The 22641-nt window shown below is 36.5% G+C and overlaps 1 protein-coding gene across 5 annotated transcripts in view; it reads right to left on the bottom strand.

Moving 5' to 3' along the window:
• LOC142344853 (cold shock domain-containing protein E1-like) overlaps positions 1 to 22641 on the bottom strand; it is a 131369-nt gene that overhangs the window by 45569 nt on the left and 63159 nt on the right. For all 5 annotated transcript variants that reach the window (XM_075396878.1, XM_075396877.1, XM_075396879.1 and 2 more), the window contains exons 10-11: positions 17424 to 17542; positions 2525 to 2690 (exon numbers count right to left, since the gene is read on the bottom strand). In XM_075396878.1, the coding sequence (XP_075252993.1) occupies positions 2525 to 2690; positions 17424 to 17542 (285 nt within the window). The remainder of the gene's footprint in view (positions 1 to 2524; positions 2691 to 17423; positions 17543 to 22641) is intronic.

The raw sequence follows: 22641 nt of genomic DNA, 5'->3' as shown, positions 1-22641 counted from the left end.
CAATAAATAGCAAAAAATTCAAAAAACTGCAGGTTGTCCAAAAATTACTAAAAATGGCGATGTTAAAATGTTGAAAACCATTCCATTACCACTAGAAACTATGCAGTAACCTACTATCAAGCCCTATAGGAGTTTCCCTGACACCTAAGCTGCAAAAATTCAAAAACTGACCAAAATTGTGATTAACACTTGAAACAAAAATTATGAAAATTAGTTAAGATTTGCTTGTTTTTGTTTGGAGTACCAAAACAAACAGCTCTTAAAATGGTCATTAAAAGTATATATCTATTGCCAAAGACCTTCATCAACTTTCTCCATTTTAGACTGCTCCGACAAAAAATTTAAAACATACCTGGCAGATTGTCGGAAAGTAGCCGCCGTTGATTCCAATAAGCATGATTGGGATTGAAAGAATAGAAAATATTGAAAAAAAAAGATTTTACAAAAACATTTTTTAAGTCCGATTTATTTTGATGGCATTTCGTAGTTGGACAAACTTCTCTTTCGTAGAGAGAGGCTACAGGGGCTACTATCAATACCAATAAGCATTATGGATGATACCTAAGACTTACAGGAACGACGTTCAAATAGCGGGCATCTAAAATTGGGCTTTATGGGTTTATCCCGTTTCTTTTTCTGGCTTCAAATTTTAATACTGACTCTGTTCATTTTGAATTGCTTTGCTGAGCAACTGATGTTCAAAATCACTTTTAGCAGAATGAGAGAGGAGAGAAACTAGCCTAGAGAAGTCAAAAACATATCACGCAAAATGTTGAAAAAGCGGCAAAATGAGGTAAAGCGAAACATTTTTTGTTCGACGAAGTAAAAAAACATAGCAGGACAAGTCCTGATATACAATTCAAAGAATTGAACCAAAAACTTAGAAGTACCCTACCTGACCATAAGATTAATTGATCAATGCCAGCCAAAACACAGAATCATCTAAAAAACGAGAAAAAAACAATCAGACAAACTAACCAAAAATATACTCATGGCTAAAACTATTGAAACTTTTCCCCCTAAAACAAAATTTAACCCTTTTAATTACAACTATTCAAAAAAATGTTCAGACCCAATTTTTGTTTCTGAAATCGGCCCAGTATTATATCTGCAAGACCTGAAAAAATTCGGTGGCCATTGAAGACCGATTAACTCGAAAAAGGCCAATAAAATTTTGAAAAAAATGGAATCAATTGCAAAATTTAATGAAATGTTGCTGAAACTCATGATATGATTATCTTCAGAATCAATTCCGTGTCTCTAGTCCGTGTCAAATACTCATGATATGATTATCTTCAGAATCAATTCCGTGTCTCTAGAGCTATCCAGTAAACCAATTTCAAGCCTTAAAACACAGTCTTTGGTTCAATAGGCAATATTTTTTAGAAAAATTTTCAAATTTGAAAAGTAGAAATTCGTTTTATTAAAATTTCGAAAACCTTTCAAAAGCCACCTAGCAACCATTTATAAAACATGGATACTATCAAAACCTGGATGAGGTCACCTGGCTACTGAGGCAAGAAAAACGGAATATAAGACAACTGTTTTAAAAAAATTGAAAAAATAGCAAATTTTATCAAAAAATTGCTAAAACGCGAAAAGTTAAATTGTTGAAAACAAATCAATTCAAACTAATAACCATACAGTAACCTTTTTCAGACCATGGAATAGGTTTTATGGCTTTTGAGAATGGATAAATTTCAAAATTAGACAAAAACTTTAGAAAACCTTAAAAAAATTAGATTTTATAAAAAAAAAAAATGGTATAATTCGAGACATTAAAATATTGAAAACCCATCCACTGTTGTTAGAAACTATGCAGTGCTCTATTATCAAACAATAAAGGAGATTTCATGACCCCTGCAGCTGGAGAAACTCAAAAAATGATAAAAATTTGTCAAAAAAAAACTTGAATAAAATTGCAAAAAATAGTATCATTTTGCGTGTTTGTGTTTGTAGTACCAAAACATAAGCTCATAAAATGGTCATAACAAGTAATTTTGTTTCGCGAAAGGCCTTCATCAGTTTTTAAAAACTTCAAACAGACTAATCAAACAAAAACTCAAAAAAAATCACAAAACAAAAAATTGAACCATTTTTGTGCCCAAAAACTCCTAAAAATGACCTTTTAACCTTAATTTAAGGCCATCCCAGCAGCTGTACCACTGTATGCACTTGAAGGACTACTAAAGTCCACTTTGGGCCTCTAATGAAACTTAATGCCTGCTGGGCTTTACCTGTTTATCCCGTTTTGAAAGATCAAAGTCATGGAAAACTGTGTGAACACATCTTAAAAAAAACACAGCGCCCCAATACAATTCAAATTCTTTGAATTGTAAAAAATAGGAGCGCTATAATAGCCGGCTGAGAAGATGAGGGCGGCTATTAATTAAGTAAAAAATTGAGAAATGTGCCTATTTTGAAATTGAACCGCATTATTAGGCTATCAAAAATATTGGTGTCAACTTCAGAGGGTGTGAATTACTTTTACTTTGTCTTATATTTTAAGAAAATGGGAACTGACCTCTCCCTTGACTGCAGTGACCTTGGACCTGAGTCTGCTCCTGGTGGGCTTGACCTCAACTGCCCTCTTTTCTCCAGTCTTCACTACTGTGCCCACTCTGAACTCGACGAGGTCGCCCGCTTGCAGCACTGGCAGAGGTCGAAAGGTGAAGGAAGAGGCACTGAACCTAAAACCACCCACAATTGCATAATTCTTAGATCTGCAATTGTCTTTCTTACGCGTTATTTTGTGTCAAAATTTTGAAGCCAAATATGACATGTCATCGAACATAATGATACCACACAAAACAAAACTCAAAATGATCGAATCAAAATTTATATCAAAATCTTGAAGGAAGCCAACAAAGGAGTCTGAGTTGATAGAAATGTAAAACCTGCGCATTATCATTTGGATATGGAAAAAATGTTTAAGGGGTTGTAATCACCTTGAAAAATGTGGTTCCAAAAAAGAGAGGGTACAATAAGAATCAACATCTCAGCCAATGAGAGGGGAGCTGAGTAAGGCGTTTTCAACATCAAGAAAAAGCGAAATCAGACGGAGTGACTGCCCAGCACAGAATCTTAAAAACTTGGCAAAGTGAGCACGTGCGCGGTTAGCTCTTAAAGAAAAATCTGCAACTCAAAAAGATAAAGTTACCTAAGATTACTATGTTTTTGCGTCCTGTTTGTTACTTAGCTGACTGGAAGTGTTTTTGGGTCTATTGGGGCAAGATGAAGAATGGCAGTCCCCTGGTGAGATTGTTACTAGTTGGATAGAAATTGGTTGCTCGTGCGGTTGTTTTTTTCAATTAAAGTTCCCCCCCACGTTTTTGTTATTCATTTAGAAGAGAACCACAATATTTTATAGTTACTTCAGTTTCCGATATTGAAATTTATTCAGCAGTCGGCAGCCCAAAAATAATGCAAGAAACATCTTTCGATATATAAGAAGCTATACTTTTTATTTGGAAAATAAGAACTAGAAATGGGAAAGAGAAACGGAAACAAATTGAAAGCTTCTTCAGTTCAAAGTAATGAAAGTACAACAGTAGATAGTTTTAGCTTTGTTGAAAACAGTGTGTTATCAGACACTTTAAGTGAAGGAAACCAATCCTCTGGATTAACACAGTCAATGAGCAACTTGACAGTTGACGACTCTGACCCCCGTTTTCAAGTTCCTGTTGATAAAGTGCTGTTTTATTCTCGTAGAAAAAACAGACTGTTCAAAATAACTGAAAAGCCACAAAAACAAAAAAAACTAAAATCAGTTATTCAAGTTGGGGACCACAATTTGATGAATGGGTTTTTTGGGCATACGCTCAATTGAGCTCGTTATTGTCAAACACAAAAAAATCCACGTGATATAGCAGCCCGCATTGACGAGATAGTTTTGACTAGCGAAACAGAAACAAGTTTAAGCAGCACACAGGTCAGTCCTGGTGCATCAAACATAAATCCTACTGGACTGCCAGACTTGGAAACAATTTGCAAGAAACAGATTCCAACACTACGGTACATACCGGTCAAATTTCGACTCAGTTGGTCTGACGTTCTCAACAAAACTATCGAAGGATGTATCTCCAGCCAAACTGCACAGAAAACAGGAAGAAGCTATTTGCCAATAGTAAATACATATTACGAGCATCTAATAGGGGTGGAAAGAAACAAACAAAATCAGGAAAGCTTATTGTCTAAACAGTTTGAGCGCTGGAAAGAGGCGGACTACGCCGGACTTTGGTATGAAGCTGCATCGATGAAGCAATCAAGAAAAACCGTTACTGAAACCAAAGAAGCACTTGCAGCTTGTGCTAGGGCGCTGTGCCTCCAAGGCCAATTCGAGAGAGCAGCAAAAATTCTGTCATCCAATGGAGTAGCGCCAGATAATATGCATACATTCAGAGAGCTTAAAACTCCACACCCTCTGGAAGAAGAACCTCGCCTGCCACTTCAAGATTACAGCTCCCAAGCTCATCAGTTTGATGAGCCAACTGTATTTAACCAAATAGAAGCCTTCCCCAATCTCTCAGCTGATGGTTCATCTAAAATATACCCTGAACTCCTTTTGCACGCAGTTAATTGCGCTGCTTCTGATCAACCTAAACAAGCTATTACAAACATAACAAAGCTAGTGAATTTGGCCAGCAGAGGTCAGCTCCCTGTGTCAGTGGCACCAGTTTTCTGCAGTGCTTCTTTAACTGCTTTAAAGAAATTAAAAGGTGGTGTACGTCCGACAGTTATGGGTGAGCTCTTGCAACTTTTAGTTGCAAAATGCATAGCCAAACAAACACACACAGAGTCCGCAGAACTGTTCTCATCTAAACAACTTGGTGTAGGAGTCAAGGGTGGAGCTCAAAGTATCATACACGCGACCAAAATTACATTTGAGAAATTGCAGCTTTCACAGGATGCAGGAATATTACAGATCGATTTTAAAAACGCCTTCAATTCCATTAAACGAAGTCAAATTCTAAATTCAACTATTAAATTAATGCCGAGTCTTGCATCATTTGTCATATATTGCTACTCACAGCAAAGTCATCTTTATTATAGTAACAAATCTGTAACGAGTCAATCTGGAGTGCAACAAGGAGATCCCTTCGGTCCTCTGTTGTTCTCCCTAACCCTGTGGCCTATAATAGAAGCAGAGATTGAATCGAAACGACCTAATCTTACTCAGCACTGTTGGTACCTTGACGATGGTATTATTGCTGGAACAGAACCCAAACTGAACGAAGCCTTAGATATATTGAACGTATCGGGCAAAACATGCGGTCTAGAACTCAGAAGAGACAAATGTGAGGTCTGGTCGAAAGGAGCTCTGAAGACGATCGATAGCAGAATGAAAAGAAACAGTGGAGAGGGACTTGAAATACAAGGTACTGCTGTTGGATCCCCCCGATTCGTTGCTTCCTCGATACAGAAACGTGTTCAAAAGATCGAAAAAATACTCGAGGACTTTGAGTGCATAAACGACCCACAGTGTGCTCTTGGCATTCTGAGAAGTTGCCCGGGTGCACCAAAAATGGTGTATTCACTGCGCTGCAATAACATCAGAGGAAGCTATAAATATTTTTGAGGAATTTGACTCACTTTAAAGGACAACCTTTGAAAATATACTGGGAACAGTCTTGTCCAATGAATCATGGCATCAAGCATGTTTGCCTATCAATAAGACTGGAATTGGAATCCGACGAGCGTGCAGCTGTCAAGTACAGACTTGGCGCTACCATATATGAAAAAGAAAGTGTCCCTATTGTAAAACAGGATCTTTGGATACACTCGGTGATCATGCTGTTGCTAGTCATGGGCGGGGCGATATGATTTCGCGACACGACCGCCTAAGGGACAAATTTTTTTCCGCTGTCAGCGCTGCTAACCTGTCACCAGTTTGCGAGCAGCAGAACGTGATACCAGAAACAAATTCTCGACCTGGAGATGTGTATTCAACTTGTTGGTCTGCTGGGCAACCGGCAGCTCTGGATATAACCAATACCTCCCCACTGCAACCCAGTATTATTTCAAATGGGGCGAAGAAGTCTGGTTTCGCACTGAGAGCTGCGGAAGACAGGAAGTTGGAGCAATATTCCCAAATATGTGCCAACATAGGCGTTCAATTTATTCCCATGGCCTTTGAATCATTTGGAGGACTCTCTGAATTGGTCAGAAAGACATTGAAACGAAAAACTCTGCTCACTGACAACAGAAGTTTGTACTCAGCTGGTTTTGTCAGTTGCTTTCAGCAGGCTTGCGCAATCGGTTTCAGTCACACTAATGCGAGGAAACGCTATAATGTTGATAGCAAGAAGCGCACTACTGTGAGCCAGCTGCAAGCAAAAGAAGCCTTTTTAATGTCTCATGACTCTCGACTGTGCGGGTTTCAGTATCCCAATTGCAAATCAAATAGTGTGGGCTCCACTATCCTAGTTGATGACCCAATTGTGTGGGTTTTACTATTCCAAATGAAAACACGATTGATTAAGTTTAATTAATTATGAGTTTTTATTCTTACCTGACCAAAGTGGGGAGGATAGAAATAAATATTTCATATCTGGAAAACTGAAATGAACTGTTGCAAATTGAATTAATAAACTGGTGATCTGCTGTTTTATAAACCTAGACAAGGTAACCAAGTTAATTGTTAATTCAAATCTGATTTATAAAAAAAACTCCTATATAAGTTTGTCAAAACCTTCTCTTTGTTGACGAAAAGATGAAAATTCAATTGCGTTTTCATCTACTTCGCAAAATAAAACATACCCGGAAGATTGCCGGAAAATAGCAGCCGTTGATTCCCATAACTCTATTGGTATTAAAAGGAAAACATCAACAAAAATTGATTTTTGTATAAAAACATATTTAAGTGCGATTTATTTTGATGTCGTTTAGTAATTGAACATACTCCTGTCTCTCGGTAAGTGGCTACAGTGTCTAGTATCTATACCAATAAGCATTATAGATAAAAGCTAAATTCATGAAAACAAAGTTCAAGTACCGGGCGTCTAAAAATGGGCTTTATGGGTTTAGCCCGTTTATATTTCTGACTTTGATTTTTTTAATACTGACTCTCTTCATTTTGAATTGCTCTGCTGAGCTGCTGCTGTTTAAAAGGACTTTGAGAAGAATGACAGAAGAATGAAACTATCCTTGAGAAGTCAAGAAGATTTCACGCGAAATGTCGAAAAAGCGCAAAAATGGGTAAAGCGAAAAAAGTTCGACAAAGTAAAAAAAATAGAAGCGTTATAATAGCCTGCTAAGAAGATGAGGCCGGATATTAAACATAGCCGCCAGGTTAAAAACCATTCAGTTGAAACAGTGAGTGAGGTACGTCAGCAGTCAAGCGTGAAAGTCGTCACTTACGTAAAACGAAAAAAGTGATAAAAAGGTAAAGCGATATAAAAAACATAGCAGGAAAAGTCCTGACAAACAATTCAAAGAATTTTCAGTGACTTAACAGAAAACTAGACCTAGAAGAGACTGAATGAATTGGGAAAACCATTTTTAAAAAAATTTTAAAAAAACAGAAATATCAATGTCCAAATGCCGAATGTGAACAAAAAAAACACTAGCCAGAAGTGGAAATTTGCTTCAAACAAATAAATAGGCATAGAAAAACTATGAATGGACTGGAAAAAGAATTTAGAAAAAAACCGATCCAAAAAATCGAAAACACAGCAAAAATCAGTAAACTTCCTGTTCATAGTTTTTCTATGCCTATTTTTCACTCCACTTCCTGTTTCGGCGTGACCAAAATAACTACTACAATTTGACTTCAAAAATCAAAAAATGTTTGAACAGATCTTAAAAGGCAGCGCCCCAATACAATTCAAATTCTTTGATTTGTAAACAGGAGAGCGCCTAAATAATAGCATTTTGAGAGGCTGATTTTGTCTTTTTGTCATGAAGAAAATCTCAAACTATTTTAAAATAATGTATACTATAATTTCAAAATTTTAAAGCAAACGAAATAGATAGAATTTTTTGCTTTCTTTTCAAAATTTAAATTACAAATCGAAGAAAAAGTATGAAGTTTTTTAATGTACTTTTTCAATTGGAAGTGACGCTTTTGTATCTCAAGTACTTCATATTGGTGGATTCTGCTGTAGGCGGATTTCATGTTTCAATCAATTTTCTATCAATTCGAAAAAGTATGAATAATTTTATTTCTCATTTTTTTGCCTGATTGAAGTGTCCTATGTAATCAATTCAACTAACAGTCCAATGGAAGGCTTCTGCCTAATTACCAGGAAAAAAGTGTCGTAATAAGGAAACAAAATTTTTTGTATTTCACAAAAATTATAAAGGAGTGCTTTGAATGATTTCATTTCAAAACATAACAGGCAGATTGCCGGCAAATAGTCGCCGTTGATTCCCGTAACTAATATTGGGATTGAAAGAAGAGAGAAACCTAATTTAAAAATTCTTTTTGTACACAAACAGTTTTAAAAAGAGCACTTTCTTGATGTCATCTTGGAGCTACTCCTGTTTCCTAGTGTGACCACAGGGGTAGTATCAATACCAATAAGCATTAGAGATGCTAACTAAGAACAAAGGTCGATAAACTGGCATCTAAAATTGGGCTTTAAGGGTTTGTCCCCTTTCCATTTCTGATTTCGTTTTTGTTATTGATACTGTTCATTTTGAATTGATTTGCTGAGCAACTGCTGTCTAAAAACACTTTTAGCAGAATGAGAGAAGAGTGAAACTAGCGTAGAGAAGTCAAAAAGTTGTCACGAAATGTTGAAGCATACCCGGCAGATTGCCGGAAAATAGCCGCCGTTCGCCGTTGAATCCAATAAGCATGATTGGGATTGAAAGAACAAAAGATATTGAAAAAATTTTTGTACAAAAACATTTTTTAAGTCCGATTTATTTTGATGGAATTTCGTAGTTGAACATAACGTACTTCTGTTTCTAAGACAGAGGCTACAGGGGCTACTATCAATACCAACAAGCATTAGAGATGATAACTAAGACTTATAGGAACGACGTTCAAATAGCGGGCATCTAAAATTGGGCTTTATGAGTTTATCCCGTTTCTACTTCTGGCTTCAATTTTTTATACTGACTCTGGTCATTTTGCTGAGCAACTGATGTTCAAAATCACTTTTAGCAGAATGAGAGAAGAGAGAAACTAGCCTAGGGAATTCAAAAAGATATCACGCAAAATGTTGAAAAAGCGGCAAAATGAGGTAAAGCAAAACATTTTTTATTCGACGAAGTAAAAAAAAAATAGGAGCGCTATAATAGCCGGCTGAGAAGATGAGGGCGGCTATTAACAAGCTATGAACTACGGTAAAGCAAAAAAATTAACATTCGAAGCACTACTATTTAATTGCCGTTGGACTGCTACTTCAATAAAACTCGAAGCACTACTATAAAATTGGACTGCTACTCAAAATGCGACCAACTGCTCAGCTGAAGCATCCTAGTGAGTTTAAGTTGCTGAACCCCGGGTTTAATCTTGTTTTAGGGTACGTTTGGTTAGGTAGGGTACTATTGTTTAGGTAGCGTTGCCTGTTTAGATTGTTTTAGGTTATGTTTGGTTAGGTAGGGTAAACATAACCGACTAAACGTCGGAAGAATTGCTCTTGAACGACTAGTGGGAGCTATAATCAATTGCAGCCTGCTTCAGTCGGGGTGGGGGGAGGGGTAGCCTAAATGGGACTAAGAAGTTCTATAGTGGGCTTCAAATAACCATATTAGAGGTTAACATATACCACTATTAAGATTTAAAGTAAAAAAATGACACCAGTTTCGGCGCACTTTTTATTTGACTTTTAGTATTAAATTGCCGCCAATTGAGTTCAGCTGCTTGAAATTGTGATTGAGAGAGAATTTTAGATCACGCGAAATGCAAAAAGTCAAGGGCGTAAAAGTCACTCGAAAAGTCAAAACCGTCAAGCGAAAATTTTCCATAAAAAAAAGACACACACGTTTACAATAATTGCTATGAACTGCGTTCAAGAGCAATTAAACAGCCAATAATGATTCCAATAACAACTATTGGGATTGAAGGAACAGAAATGATAAAATTTGATTGTTGTACAAAACATTTTAAAAGTGCTATTTTCGTTCGATTTTATAGTTATGCATACTCCTGTTTCTTAAACAGAGGATTCATCGACTAGCATTTATGACAAAACGCAGTGCATATGTTAACTAAGACTTATAAGAATATAACTGACTAACGTCGGGCGAACTGCTCTCAGACGACCGGCGAGCGGTTGGCTTTGTCAGTAGCTAGCTACGGTTTAGTGAGGCTAGCTTTAGATGAACTGAAGGCGCGTCAGATGAGCGCCGCATGGTGCATTGCAGCCTAGATTTGGGGGACTGGTGTGAGTGCGGTGGGTGGGCGGCGTGTGGAATTAATTTCTTAAGAACCCCACTTCACACCATAAGTCTCCAAAACAGTTTCTGTTAACCGAATACTTGAAGACTAGTGGACTGAGTGGCTCTACGAGATTTTTATGCAAACTGGGCGCTACTTCGTTATCCCGTTTCTGAAGACGAAAGTTCAATGGGTCAGACAAAAAATGGACCCAGCGAAAAATTGCTTGAAAGAGACAAAAAACAGGATTAATATATTTGCTACAAATTGCTTTTGAGAGCAATTAAAAACGATTTCCTAAAAAGTGTCTGTTAAATCATTTATGATAACAAATTTCTACTATAACTCATTGTTAATGACGATCAGAGATGATAACATTACACCACATAACAGCAGCTGAAGTGCGGCATCAACAGAAAAAAGAGATAGAGAGAGAGAGAGAGAGATAAAACGTGAATGAGAAAGAGGAAGAAAGAAACCCCAACCGAGATAGAGAGATCGGAATATTTTCCATGATGGGATTCGACTCCGCAGCTTTTAGTTTTCTAGCCTTGTAAGTAAAATAAATCATAGAGAAAAAACTGAAAAAGGCAAAATTAAAAACAAAAGTCTTCAACTTCGCATAAAAAAGTTCAAAACCATTTGTTGTCTCGAAAGTTCTGTCAAGTAACCCATCTCCAAAACTTAAAAAATTTCATTGGCCAGTATTGGTCGTCGAACCCAGAAAAGGACAAAAAATATTGAAAAAATTTGAAACAATTGCAGATTTTACTAAAATCTTGCTGAAATTCACGATAATGATATCTTAAGAACCATTTCATTATCTCAAGAGACTATCCAGTACCCACGTTTCAAGCCTGAAATAATTTCACTGGCATATAAAAAACCATAAATTGGGAACATAATAAAAAATTTCCAAAAATTTGAAAAAAAATTTAAATTGTATCCAAAAATTACTGAAACTGGAGTCATAAAAAACATTGATCACCATTCCATCACCATTCAATTTTGTTAAAAACTGCAATTGTTTCCAAATTCTTTCAACTATACAGCAGCTTGTTATCAAACCTTGGAGCCCAGGGCCCCTGGTGCCGGAAAAATCTCTAACATGAAAAAGTTGAAATTATTTTTTTTACAAAATTACCTAAATTCGCAATATTAAAAAACATTCCATTACACCTTTAAACTTTGGAGTAACATTTTAACAAGCCCTAGAGGACGTTCCGTGGCTCTTGAGGCTAGAGACACCTAAAAAATGACAAAAATTTAAAAAACTTATAAATGCAAGTTTTTTTTTTAAAAAAAAGATTGCTAAAACTTGTGATATTAAAAAGTTAAAAATTAATCCATGACCAACAAAAACTTTCCAGTACCTTATTATTAAACACATACGGAGCTGACCCTTGAGACTCAAAACACCTGAATAATGACTCAAAAATTGAAAAATGGCAAAAATCGTCAAAAGATGCTAAAATTCGTGATGAAATAACAATACATCTAGAAATTATACAGTAACCTAAATTCAAACCCTAGAAGGAGGTGGTTCCTTGGCTCTTGAGGCTGAAAAAAACCTAAGAAAGAAAATTTTCAACTTGAAAAAAAAACAAGTTTTATCAAAAAATTGCTAACATTTGTGACAATAAAAAGTTGAAAACTATTCCATGGCCAAGACAAATTTGTCAGTAACTTATTATCAAACCCCTTCTGAGTTTTCTGGCCCCTGATCGGGAAAGACCTGAAAAAATAAAAATGTCGGAAAACCTAGGGTTGAAGGAACCCAGAAAAAACAGAAACCTTAAAGTTGTGAAAAGTAGCATAATCTTGCGTGTTTTTAGCGAGAGGTTGTTCGTCAACGGGGGGGGGGGGGGGGGGGGGAATGGTGGGTGGGTCAACAAAGGAGGGGCCTCTTAGAGGTCAATCTCCAGGAACCGCCCTTCACACAATAAGCATAAGTCTCCAAAATAGCTTCAGCTGAAGCAGAGCTGAAAGGCTCTAAGAGCACTTAATGCCAGCTGGGCGCTACCTGTGTATCCCATTTTTGAGTACAAAAAGTCAAAAGCGTCAGACGAAAAATTGGTCAAGCGAAAAATTGCATAAACATAGCCGGCAGATTGCCGGAATAGCTGCGAAAGAATAGACCTGCGTGCCATATAATAGAGATAGAAACAGATTCAGATCTAAATTGAAAAAAAAACGCCGCTGCTCAAAAAAAACTAGGTAAAAACATTCAACGATGAATTAATAAAGCTTGTTAAAATTCATTCCGCAGAAGCCTCCTATTAGGGACCTATTCTGTACATATGAGTTCCTTTGACCTTAAACAAATTCAAATTAAACTTAAGTTTTAAAGTGCAAAAGTCATTTTATTGAGTGAGGCAAGTCACGTATGATCAAAATTTAATCACGCAAATAACCTAAAAACTTTTGCTAAAGCGAGTGAGAAATGACGTCACGCGCGCAAATGCCGTTAGTGAGAGGAAGAAGTCATTCAGAAAATTTGACTTTTTCAGCTTTGCTGTGTGAACAAATGTAAAACGAAAAAAGAGCGTCAGACGACGAAACAAAAAAAAACCAAGAGCACCGCAATATAGCTACGCTCAGCTTACAGCTTCGCAGCTATAAAAAAGACCGACAGGACTAAAATAATTGCCACAAATTTCATTTCAGAGCAAATAATCAAAGTTCAGGTAGCGGGAACCTCAAATTGGGCTTTATGCTTTTATCACTCCAAAATATGACAAAATTGAAGTAATTACGGGTCTTTTCCATTATAGCCCCCATGAAATTATAGCCCCCTTATGTTATAAAAACCATGATTTGGGGGGCTAGAGGTTATCCGACCAATAAGCTGCGGGGGGGGGGGCTATAATTGGACCCATTTTTGCAAAGTTTCTTTGCATTACAAGAACATAGCTCACAAAATGGCCAAAAGAATATTTATGTCCAGCAAAAACGCTTTATCAACTTTGACAAAGGCCAATTAAATTCTGGGTATATACGAGTCTAACAGAGGGCAGAAACTGGCATAAAGCAGAAAAAGAATCAAAAATTGAAAACAGGTGCTGAATTTAAAATTAGAAACAGGTGCTAAAAAATAACCCAAAAATGTCGGGCGAAATGCCTTCAAGCGACCGGTTGCCTTTGCTAGTAGCTAGCCACGATTTAGTGAGACTAGCAATAGCTTAATTGAAGGGGCGTGAGGTGAGCGCAGCGGGGGAAAAACGAGGAGGGCTGATGGGGGTGGATAGGGTAGCAGGGGCAGCGGCTGGAGTTTTTTTTAGCTGCACGGGGCCATTATGGCCTGAACGATGTGTAGGGGGTGGGGATTGGTGGTGAAGTGGGAGGGGGCTGTGGAGTAGGGCTGGGTTCAACCTCTTAATACCATAAATATAAGTTTCCAAAAAGGTTTCGGAGAAGAGCATACCTGGCGACATGTGAGCTGAAGGGCTCTAGGAGCAATTTTTGTACGATGGGCGCTACATTTTAAATTTTTGAGGTCAGAAGGTCAAAAGCGTCAGACGAAAAATCGGTCAAGCGAAAAATCGTATCAAAAAGACCGACAGGACTAATATAATTGCTACGAACTTCGTTAGAGAGCAAATAATCATAGGAAAAACTTTGAAAATAGCTTTTTTATGCTACTTCACTGACATAGTTTCAAGTTAGTAAAAATTTGTTCAATCCCGTAATCTAAAAAAATTAAAAAAGTACGAGAAGTTCCGATAACTTGAAAATAGCAAAATTGCTGAAATTTGGGATATCCATTTCCTGAAAAATTATTACTACAAGTTATCCATTAACCCAAAATTTAAGCCCTAGATTTGTTTCATTGGTCACCAAGAGTATATAAATGTGAAACGAAATTTAGAAAAATTAGCAAACATTAATTTAAAAAGTTGAAAAAACAAGGAGATCCAGATCGTCAAAGCCTTTTACCCTGAAGACATTCGATTAATTTGTTCTCAAGCCCTGAAAAGCCTCTGCGCCAAATAAGAATGAAAACCAAAACATACCCGGCACAGTGCAAAATAGCCGCCGTTGATTCCCATAACCAAGATTGGGATTGAAAGAAGAGAAAAACATAGCCGGCAAATCGGCCGATAATAGCCGCGAGAAGCTTGTTGTCTTCCATGGAATTGACACAACTAACGAAATTAGGTAGACAGATTAACCACGTCATTTAGTAAACCATTAGACTTTTTGGGTGAGATCAGGATTGCCATTTTTCCGACACATAAGCTCTACAGGAAAAGCCCTAATGGAGCTTTTTCAAAATTAAAATTCAAAATCAAAAACTCAAGACTCTAATACTCAACAATTAGGGCATATAAGTTAAGCACAACTTAGATGCACACTATTGATTTTGTCACTAGTAAATTTTAAAATCTGGAGTTCATTAAAAGATTTCCGAAGTCATTTTTTAGTGAGTAATTCACGCAATTGGCCTAAAAGCAGATCAATAACGTCACGCATACAAATTTCAACTGAACAGTAGTAATGATCACTGAAATTGAAAAGTCAATGGTCGCAAGAATCATCGATGGAGACGACGAATTAAAAAAAACACGATATCCCCAACAATAGCCGTCGCTTCGCGGCTATCATAAACCACTGTACACAAAAAAAAATTTAAAAAGCGAACTATTTTGATGTCATTTTGGAGCGGAACATACTCTTGTTTCGTAGTTAGAAGACACAGGGGCTACGATCAATACCAATAAGCATTAGTTATTGACACTATTCATTTTGAACTGATTTGCTGAGCAACTGCTGTCTAAACACACTTAGCAGAATGAGAGAAGAGTGAAACTACCGTAGAGAAGTCAAAAAGTTGTCACGAAAAATGTTGAACAAGCTGTGAACTAGGGTAAAGCAAAAATTTTGGTACGCGAAAGCACAAAAACACCTATTAGGAGCGCTATAATAGCCGGCTGAGAAGCTGAGGCGGCGATTAATAATGACAAAGTTTTTTTAGAAAACTTAAAAAACTATCAAAAATGCTTTGTGTGTTAAAATTGGCATAAAAAACACAAACAAGCAAAAAAACATTAGCATAAAAAGACATTTCACATAGCATAAAATCCATATTAAAATCTATGAGTGACCTTTAAAATAACCAAACTAACAAAAAAATTGAAAAATTGACAACAAATATGAAAAATTGCTGCATCCAGGGCTCAAAAACTGCAAAAACTTGACCCAGAACTTCAACTCAAACTTAAGCTTTACAGCAGTTTCAGCGGCTATTATATAAGCGAAACACAATAAAAAAGTCAAATCCCGGAAAACATTTTAACAGTCCGAAAATGAGCAAACTTTCATTGTATGCTCTCCCAGAATTCAACCATTTTTTTGCAAACACCTGTCTAGGATACATTGGACCATTCCCTGATACAAAATAAAAGAACCAGGTAATCCCCTTACCATATGAGATTCTAATAAAAAACATACCCGTCAGATTGCCGGAAAATTCCGTTGATTCCAATAAGCAGGATTGGGATTGAAAGAATAGATATTGAAAAAAAAATGATTTTTGTACAAAAACATTTTTTAAGTCCGATTTATTTTGATGGCATTTCGTAGTTGAGCGTACTTCTGTTTCTTAGAGAGAGGCTACAGGGGCTACTATCAATACCAATAAGCATTAGAGATGGTAACTAAGACTTATAGGAACGACGTTCAAATAGCGGGCATCTAAAATTTGGCTTTATGGGTTTATCCCGTTTCTGTTTCGGACTTCAATTATTTATACAAAACGTTTTTTAAGTCCGATTTATTTTGATGGCATTTCGTAGTTGAGCGTACTTCTGTTTCTTAGAGAGAGGCTACAGGGGCTACTATCAATACCAATAAGCATTCGAGATGGTGTTTAAGACTTATAGGAACGACGTTCAAATAGCGGGCATCTAAAATTCGGCTTTATGGGTTTATCCCGTTTCTGTTTCGGACTTCAATTTCTTATAGCGACTCTGTTCATTTTGAATCGCTTTGCTGAGCAACTGATGTTCAAAATCACTTTTACCAGAATGAGAGGAGAAACTAGCCTAGAGAAGTCAAAAATATTTCACGCAAAATTTTGAAAAAGCGGCAAAATGAGGTAACGCGAAACATTTTTTTTTGTTCGACGAAGTAAAAAAACATAGCAGGACAAGTCCTGACGTACAATTCAAAGAAATTTCATTGACTAAACAGAAAAACGGACTAAAAATGTCCGTTTTTCTAAACAGAAAAACGGACTAAATTAGACCTAAAATGGACTATGAATGGATTGAAAAAACCATTTTAAAAAAATCAGATAAAAATAAAAAAAAAAACAGAAAATCAATGTCAAAATGCCGCATGTGAACAAAAAAACCACTAGCGAGAAATGACAGTTTAATTCAAATAAAAAACTAGGCCTGGAATGAGCTGTGAATGGATTGGCAACACCATTTAGAAAAAAATCCGATCCAAAAAATCGAAAAAACAGTTAAAATCAGAGTGAAATTGCCGCATGTGAACAAAAAACCACAAGCGAGAAAGCGATTTTTTTTCAAACGCCGTTTTGTTACTCTACTTTAAATTTAGAGCGAAAAAATTTCACGCCGCAAAACCACTCGCTTTTTCGCTCCACTTCCTGTTTCGGCGTGACTAAAATCACTACTCCAATTTGACTTGAAAATCATTTAAATGTGTGAACAGATCTTTAAAAAAAAGACAGCGCCCCAATACAATTCAAATTCTTTGAATTGTAAAAAAAAATAGAAGCGCTATAATAGCCGACTGAGATGAGGGCGGCTATTAAACAATCAACTTACGTCGGGCGAATCGCTCTCTAACAACTGGTGAGCGGTTGGCTTCGTTAGTAGCTAGCTGAGCCTTAGTGAGGCGAGCATTAGCTTAATTGGGGGATGGGTTAGATCAGCAGGACTAATATAATCATTACCAAACCTTGTTTGAGGGAAATTAACCCAGAATAGTCCAGTAAAATCCTCGCTATCGCTTTCCGTCTACAATTGGCATTGACTGAACATTTTAACGCTCAACGAATGCGAATAGTTTACATATGCCAGAACCATTTAATTGAATGATAAACTAGCACGCATATTTTTACCTGAACTGTCGACCTGTGAACAAGTCCTGGATCTTCTCTTTCACAAGTCCCTGTGGGTCTTCGTTTGAGGAGCGGATTGCTCTCACTACCTCTCCTGTTAGAGTCTCGGGGTCCACGGTCTAAAGGACAAAAAACTGAATTTATTGAATCTACTGTATTCACAAATAAAAGAAAGAAACATAACCGACTAACGTCGGGCGAATTTCTCTCAAACTATTGGCGAGCGTTTGGGTTCGTCAGTAGCTAGCTAGGGTTTAGAGAGACTAGCTTTATTTAAGAATCGTGGGTTGAGGGTGGCGGCGATGAAGTGCGGGAGGGGTCTGATGTGCTGGAGTTTTGAAAAATTGCTTAATTAGAACATAGCCGGCAGATTGCCGGAAAATAGCCGCGAGAGACGCTTGTGGCGTTACATGAATCGAAACAACTATAGAAATAAAACAGACATATCGACCACCAGTCCTTTAATAGACCACTAGACATTTTGGGTTAGCTTCGGACTGTCATTTTTATGAGACACATAAGCTCTATAAGGAGAAAGCCCTAATAGGGCTCTTCAAAATTAGGATCTTTTCCGTTTGTGCCCCCTCAGCTTAGTGGGCGCATAATATTTGCACCCCTCCCCCCCCGATGCACGTGCAATATTTTTCACATAATGACTTGCTATGTAATGGCACCTGCTCTGTAACTGGGGGCGCATAACGTACTGGGGGGGGGGCACAAACGGAAAAGATCCCAAAATTAATATTCGAAATCAAAAACTCAAGAGTAATAATCAAGAATTAGGGCATATATGTTTGGCACTACTTAGATGCACACTATTGTTCTTTAATAAGTAGATGTTCATAAAATTTAAAGTTTCCTAAGTGAGTTCAGAAGTCATTTTTTTTGGGTGAGGTAAGTCATTGAAAAAGTCAATTCCAAGAAGTCAGGGTAAGACGAAACAAAAATCTGTTAGATGAAGTAAAAAAAACATAGCAGGACAAGTCCTGACGTATAATTCAAAGAATTTTCATTGACTAAACAAAAAACTATACCTAGAATGAACAATGAATGGATTGGGAAAACCACTTAGAAAAAAAAATCCGATTCAAAAAATCGAAAAACAGTAAAAAATCAAAGTGTAATTGCCGCATGTGAAAAAAAACCACTAGCGAAAAAGCGAAATTTTGTTCAAACACCGTTTATTCACTTTCCTTTAAAACTAGAGCGAAAAAATTCACGCCGCAAAACCACTCGCTTTTTCGCTCCACTTCAAAATCACTTCTCCAATTTCACTAATACAATTCAAATTCCTTCAATTGTAAAAAAAATTAGGAGCGCTATAATTGCCGCCTGGGATTGAGGACGCGGCTATTAATAATAGTAAGCCGAAAGGCTCTATTACCGTTTTATCTTGTTTTTGAGGAAGTCAAATGGTCATAAAAAAAACGATCAGACGAAAATTTGGTAGTGCGAAAAATTGCATTAAAGAAGACTCAAATAAATTAGGGATTACAGTTGAAAATGATTTCAATTACAAAAGAATAAAATAGGCACAATATGTCAACTAAGGACCAAAAACAGACCTTTGTCCTTCTAGGCTGACCCTTCTGAAATATTAAACTACGATAAAAAATATTCTTTTAAAATAAAAAGCGAAAAGGCACGATGCACAACAGCGGGAATTGTCACTACCAAAAATACAAATTCCTGTGAAATTCGAATTTTAAGACAATGAGTTGAGGAGTGGTTGACTCGAGAAGTTAAGACCTGGATCACAACTACAGGTCAAGTCACAACTACAGGTATCTGAGCAAGGTGAACTCGTTTCATTATATTTTTTCCCGTGCAAATATAAAAAACCAATACTCCTTACTGCATTACAGGTTTACCGGTGCACAACAGTCGCATTATAAACAAAACCACCACAATGGAGAACCATTTTTGACGTATCAAACTCAATGTAATTCGCGAAAGACAGCTTAGAACCAATATGAATTCCATAACATTTAAAGTTATTAATTTATATTAAGATTCTCCACAAACAATTGAACCACGTTTCTTTGAAACTTTGAAAATAAACAATAAGTTTTTTATGATTGATTATCAAGTTATTGTTGCCAAGCCAATCGCAGACAAAGGAAAAACAGTTTTGCATTCAGCAACTATCTATATAATTTGCCATTGATGTGAGACAGGTGTCATCAGCAAAAAGAACAAGTTCCAAAGCGCAATTGGCATTATTAATATAAATCAGCAGAGGACCAAGAATTGAACCCTGTGGTACCCCAAACTTGATCCTTTTCACCGATGACAAATGTCATCTCAGCATTACATATTGATGGCTTTTTTTAAATAGCTTTGTAAATAGGCCAACTCGTTAATTATTCTGAAAACATCCTTTGTTTTTTCTGCCTGAAGTATTCGCGGACCAGACGCTTCTTTTCACCAGCAATTAATTATTTGAGCTGTTATCATTGGCGCTTTAGTTTTTCAGGTATAGACGCGTCACAGGTACTGATATTTTAAAAATTTGCAAAAAAAAATGAAAAATTTAAAAGAAAAGCTTCCAGATTTCTAGGTGAAAACGTTAATACTATGTTTTGTCTCTGCAGTTATGTCAAGTAAACCATCTGCAAGACTTGCAAAGCTTCGTTGGCCAATAATGATCGTTGAACCCAGAAAAGGACAAAAACATTCAAAAATTTTCAAAACAATCCCAAATTTTAACAAAATCTTGCTAAAATTCAAGATATAAAAATCTTCAAAACCTTTTCATAGTCTCAAGAGACTATCCAGTATACCTATTTTAAGATTTAAATAGTTTTACTGGCCCAAAAAGATCCATAAAAAGCCCAAAAAACCGGAACATGATAATAATTTTCCAAAAATTTGAAAAAAAAGTTTTATCAAAAAATTGCAGGAATCATTAAAATACCATATCCACTCCATTAGCTTTCGACTGCTTATTAGAATGCTAGCATTCGAAAGTTTATCATCAAAGCCTGGCATTACATCTAGAAGCTATGCAGTAACGTATAATCAAACCCTAGAGAAGGCTAAGTGGCCCTTGAGGCTGGGGAAACCTAAAAAATGACCAAAAATTTCAAAAAACTTGAAAATTGCCAGTTGCATAAAAAACTGCTAAAATTTGTGATAAAAAAAGTTGAAAACTAAGCCATGGCCAACAAACATTTTCCCAGAATTTATTATCAAACCCTGATGGAGATTTTCTGTTAGGCTGAAAAACCTTAATAATGACAATAAAGTTTTTTTATGGAAATTTTCTAAATGCAAATTTTCTTTAAAAAATGCCAAAATCTGTGGTGTTGAAATCTTGAAAAACATTTTATTACATTTAAAAACATAGTAACCTATTGTAAAACCCAAGACGATGTTCCTCGGCTTTTAAGGCTGAAGAAACCTAAAAACCGACAACAATTTTCGAAAACGTTGAAAAAATGGAAGTTTTATTTAAAAAATTTGCCAAAGTATATTTAAAAATTGAAAGCTATTCTATTGCAAATAAAATTTTTTCAGTAACTGATTATCAAACCCTTTCTGGCCCCTTTCTGAGGAAGTTCCTTGACAGCTAGGGCTAAAAAACTCAAAAAATGACAAAAATTTGCATCGGGTGGCTGATGGGGAGGGGGGAGCAAGAGGGGTGGCGGCAGCAGCGCGGTGGAGGGATCAACAAAGCGGGTGTCTTCAACCTTTACGAACCGCCCTTAACACCAAAAGTATAACTCTCCAAAACCGTTTGAGCTGAAATAACTGAGAGCCTCTAAGAGCTACCTGTTTATCACGTTTTTGAGAACAAAAACTCAAAAGCGTCAGACGAAAAATCGGTCACGCAAAAAATCGCATAAAAGGCCGACAGGACTAATATAATTGCTACAAATTTCATTTCAGAGCAATTAATCAAAGTTCAGGTAGCGGGAATCTCAAAATAGGCTTTATGCGTTTATCCCGTTTCTATATTATTGATTTAGTTTTCGGATACAGCTACTGTTTAATTTGGGTTGCTCTGCTGAGCAAATGCTGTTTAAAAGCACAACAGAACAAAACTACCCTAGAGAAGTCAGAAAGATTTCATGCAAAACAGTGAACAAGCTGTGAATTCAGGTTAGCGAATTTTTCCTCGACGAAGTAAAAAACACAGCAGGACAAGACCTGGAAATTAATTCGAAGAATTGACTGAAACGTTTAGAAATACTGTACCTGACCAGCCGATCAACTGAAAAACGCCAGCCGAAAAGAAAGTCAAAAGTTTAAAGCAGTTAAAATAATCAAACAATCTAAAAATATAGTCATTGCTAATCCTCTCGTAGCTGTCAGCGTGAAGACACAATTTGATCAAATTAATTATACTCATTAACCCACGCACAAGCCTTGAAAATTTTTAAAAGAATCATTTTAAGGAAATTATTATTTATCCAAACATTTTGAAAATTAGAAATCTATCGCCTCTTGGAAATTATTTAGTGACTTTTGATATCATAAGACAAAATTTTCGAACACTGATTAACAAGTTGGGGAACTCGCAATATAATCTCAATAAATATTGCTCGTTTCAGGGAGCAGAACGCGCCCAGAGCCCATTAAAAAACATAACCGACGAATGTCGCGCGAATTGCTCTCAAACGACTGGCGAAAAGTTGGCTTCGTCAGTCGCTAGCCACGGTTTGGTGAGGCTAGCTTTAGCTTGATTCGACTCTGCTAAAGCTACTTTGTTTTCTCGCCTTCTGATATTTTAACTTGAAAAATATTGCAAAATTTAAAAGGAAAGCTTCCAGATTTTGCTGTGAAATTGTTTAAAACTATTTTTTGGCTTTGGAATTATGTAAAAAACACATCTGCAAGACTTGAAAAGCTTCGTTGGCCAGTAATAATAGTTAAACTCACGAAAGGACAAAACTATTCAAAAATTTTGAAAACAGTCGCAAATTTTAACAAAACCTTGCAAAAATGCAAGATATTATTATGTTCAAAACCACTTCAAGGTCTCAAGAAACTATCCACCATCCCTATTGCAAGCTCTAAATAGTTTCACTCGCTAACAAAAATCCATAAACTTGGAATAGGATGAAAGATTTCAAACATACCCGGCAGATTGCCGGAAAATAGCCGCCGTTGATTCCAATAAGCATGATTGGGATTGAAAGAATAGAAGATATTGAAAAAAAAACATATTTGTACAAACACTTTTTAAGTCCGATTTAATTTGATGGAATTTCGT

Source organism: Convolutriloba macropyga, chromosome 8 (assembly GCF_964194025.1).
Source record: "Convolutriloba macropyga chromosome 8, txConMacr16.3, whole genome shotgun sequence".
Classification (NCBI taxonomy): Eukaryota; Metazoa; Xenacoelomorpha; order Acoela; family Convolutidae; genus Convolutriloba; species Convolutriloba macropyga.
The sequence above is the reverse complement of the archived record's forward strand: the minus strand, read 5'-3'. Positions and strand labels throughout refer to the sequence as shown.